The following is a 3297-nucleotide window of genomic DNA, read 5'->3' on the forward strand; positions in this document are numbered from 1 at the left end:
TGGTCTTTTCACTATGTTTTGCTCTGAAAATAAAAAAAAGTGCTCTGAAAATAATATTTCCCTTTCTTCTCCATATTTACGGAATTTTCACGAAGTTTTAGATTTATATCAATTTTAGACCAAAACAATTAAGTTTATAAAAATAAATCAAAGGGCATGAAATGATATACAGAAAGTTGAATGTTTTTTTACGTTTTCTTTGTATAATGATGTAATGGTAAAGTTGTATAACAAAGGCAAACCAATTTGACGATCTTATATTAATTTATTTTTTTTAGAATGCAGAGTACATTCTAACTCATGATTCACAAATTAAACTATCAGTATGAAGTAAAGATTTTCATCAGAATTTAGCTCATTTTGTTTTGCTTCTGGTTGTCCCAAAAATGCTTTTCCCATTCCTCAACTTGTTTTATCGAGTTCTGTTTCCTCTGAAGAAGTGATTGAAGAGTTGCAGGATCATAGGGAGGCTGCATCACACATGGACTCTCGTCTTTTGGGCCTTTTACCAAGGATTCCAACATAAACTTCTTTGTCAATCCTTCTGCAGGGCAAGCCATTGTTTCGGAGCACAGTTCTACTGCTCTTCGAGGCACGACCGGCTTGTATTTCAGGAGCTTAGCATACTGGCTTAAGAGATGGAACATGTAATCGTAGACCTGGCCCATCTTTAGATCTTGCTGAATGAATTTGCTTGCCTCCTTACCCATTGCATGTGCCTGTTCATTTCAAGCAAAACCCAGAAAAGACCAAAAAGAACTGCAATGTCAAGACATTATGAGAAAACTTAGCTAGGAATTACGTCCGTTTAAATACATTACCTCCTGCTTGTGGCTATTACCCCAATCAACAGCAAATTTAATTGATCTGCATTTGTCATCATCCCTTATTGGCCAGTAATGATGCATCGGCACCATACCTCTTGTAAAGAAGTCGTAGAAACGTGGCTTCACCAGCAAGGTAACAGAATCGCAAGCAAGAATATATTTTTCACTCACAGACCAAGTCGCTCCTTCTACATAGATCTTATATCTACATAAATGGCAGAGAATTGTTATGGTGTGACCTTAAAGCCAAAAACATTATTACATGAAATGTCCAAATTAGTATAATAACGATGCTTAAGAATGCATTCCTTGTGATTTTCCCACACAAGAATTAAACTAATAATGATTTTCTAACCTGTGAAGACATTGGCTTGCCAAGTTAGAGTGCTTGTAACCTAGTTGTGCTTCTTGAACCCAGTTCTGCGAGTTTGTAAATTGCAAGATTTTTATTAACTTATTTGCATTTCTTCGATATCTGTACCGAGCTATGAAAACTCTGTTATATCTGTGATTTGGTTATGGATTGTGGATCACAAGCGGGAGTCCTTCCTAATTAACCACAAAAATCATATCTGTAAACCAAAAATTCTCACCAGGGCATATACGCGAGCGTTCCAGTCCTGTTTGTCAGTGACATTGCATTTAAGGAGATCCATCCTGGTTTTGGCGACAACAGGATTACCCTGCCAATACGCATATGGATCTCGGTCTATCCAACTAGTCTTGGTGTTCCCTTCTTCTAGGTCCTTAAGCAAAGAACCCCATGGCATTATGTTAATCTCAGGCCTGGAAAAAAGTTTACATTTAGGGGAAAGTTTAAAATATAGTTAATGGCCATAATCTTATAATCGTTCTTACTCAAAGCAAGCGAGTAAAAAACTGGTGTGGTTCTTAAAAAAATTTGCTGCAGATGGCAAGTGATACATTTATTGGTCAATACGCAAGATATAAAAGATATTAGTTCAGAATTTACCATCCCCAGAAGGACCAGTCTGGAAAAACAATGTCTAATGTGGAATCGTCGCCACAATAGTGAAATAACGGAGGTGGGGCTGTGGCATTAGGACCACTGTAGAGACTGGATCTGATAACTGGCCAGTCAGCACACTCAAACATAAGGTCTAAATCAGGAACCTTGCCTGGGTACAACCGCAACAATTGCAGAATCCCCCATAGTGTAAAAACATCCCTGCTTTGAAATGATCTATGATATGTTTCTGCATAAGCCCTCCCGTTTAGTATTACCAGACGAAAATTTGCTGTCCTTCTACCTCGCTCCACCATCTCCTCTGTGATCCCGGTCTCCCTCCAGGGGCTTAAATCTTCATATATCCAACGGAAGTACTCAGGACACTCAGCTGCCGAAGTCAACAAAAGACCCCGATCTCTTTTATCAAATTTTCCTGGATAATAATTTGCAGGGCACGTTCGAGTGACATTGCCAGCTGAGCAGTTTATGGGGATTTCAATGCTGTTTCCAGCAATGGACTGCAAAAGTGCATAAGAAACACAATGTAACAACTTGAAGAAATAAACAATTTTTTTTTCGGATGGCTATAGTAATTACAAGTGATGATGTAACAAGATTACTTGCATGTTTTTATTTTGATGTAAATTTTCGATAATTAAAATAATGTCAAACAAGAAAATTTAATAACCGAAGCTCGAAAGGAGAGGGAACTTACAACAAGAGTAGAATGCAGGAGGCGAGTTGAGACAAACACACCGAAAAATAAAAGAAAGATGCAGGCTGAGATGCGGAAATAACAGTGAACAGAAGAAGATCTTGTCGAAGAAAGGAGGTTAATACTTGGTAATGAAAGTATAGTATCTTTCAAATGCTTGAATAGTACTCTTTCAGAACCTTCATGTATTAAATGATGTCTCTGCTTCATATTCTCCTTCATTGTGCTCTCTCTTTCTCTGCTCTAATTTACCAGCATTCACAGCAGCTCTCACCACTCTGATCTCTTTCCCCTTGCTTATACATAATACAGATAAACACATTTTACATACGCAAATATATAAAGTTCATCAGAAAATACTCAATTTTCCAGGTAATTAATCGCAAGTCCCGTGACCCTTGCATGTAATATGAGTTTTAATGTTAAACAAAACGTTTGATAAACCATGCGCATCTTAAACCGTGAGAATGATTTGTTGGTGGTTTGGATATAGATTGGTTTGACTAGGCTTTCTAGCCCGAATACGAATTGTATTCAAGTCTAGGCCCCCGAATTCTCCTCTACGACAAAACCTGGTTGCAATTACTATTTTAAAAAAGAAAAATGTTAAAAGTTCCAAATATTATTACAATTTTTTCCCCAAATTATTTATAAATGATAATTTTTCTCATAATAATACGGACCAACGTACATTTATATATACCCATGGATTAAATTTCGACACTTGAATTGGCAAGTTATTTTGTAACTATTTGAATATAGTTTTGAGTTATCTAATATTACTT

At 36.8% G+C, this 3297-nt stretch overlaps 1 protein-coding gene across 1 annotated transcript; it reads right to left on the reverse strand.

Moving 5' to 3' along the window:
• Nucleotides 1-254: 254 nt before the first annotated feature.
• On the reverse strand, nucleotides 255-2799 carry LOC141706207 (uncharacterized). The gene is made up of 6 exons (XM_074509022.1): nucleotides 2513-2799; nucleotides 1801-2315; nucleotides 1421-1613; nucleotides 1183-1247; nucleotides 822-1032; nucleotides 255-719 (listed from the first exon to the last, which is right to left on the reverse strand). The coding sequence occupies exons 1-6, from the start codon at nucleotides 2732-2734 to the stop codon at nucleotides 351-353; spliced, it is 1575 nt and encodes a 524-aa protein (XP_074365123.1). The 5' UTR covers nucleotides 2735-2799; the 3' UTR covers nucleotides 255-350.
• Between the last annotated feature and the right edge of the window lie 498 nt (nucleotides 2800-3297).

The sequence above is a fragment of the Apium graveolens genome, chromosome 2, assembly GCF_009905375.1.
Source record: "Apium graveolens cultivar Ventura chromosome 2, ASM990537v1, whole genome shotgun sequence".
NCBI classification, from domain to species: domain Eukaryota; kingdom Viridiplantae; phylum Streptophyta; class Magnoliopsida; order Apiales; family Apiaceae; genus Apium; species Apium graveolens.

Excerpts from the sequence above, each read along its gene's own strand:
- LOC141706207 (XM_074509022.1), bottom strand. The coding sequence starts at position 2,734 with ATGAAGGAGAATATGAAGCAGAGACATCATTTAATACATGAAGGTTCT. Across the intron at positions 1,248-1,420 it reads ACGCTCGCGTATATGCCCTG|AACTGGGTTCAAGAAGCACA; the intron begins GTGAGAATTTTT and ends ACAAACTCGCAG. Across the intron at positions 720-821 it reads GTAATAGCCACAAGCAGGAG|GCACATGCAATGGGTAAGGA; the intron begins GTAATGTATTTA and ends TGAAATGAACAG.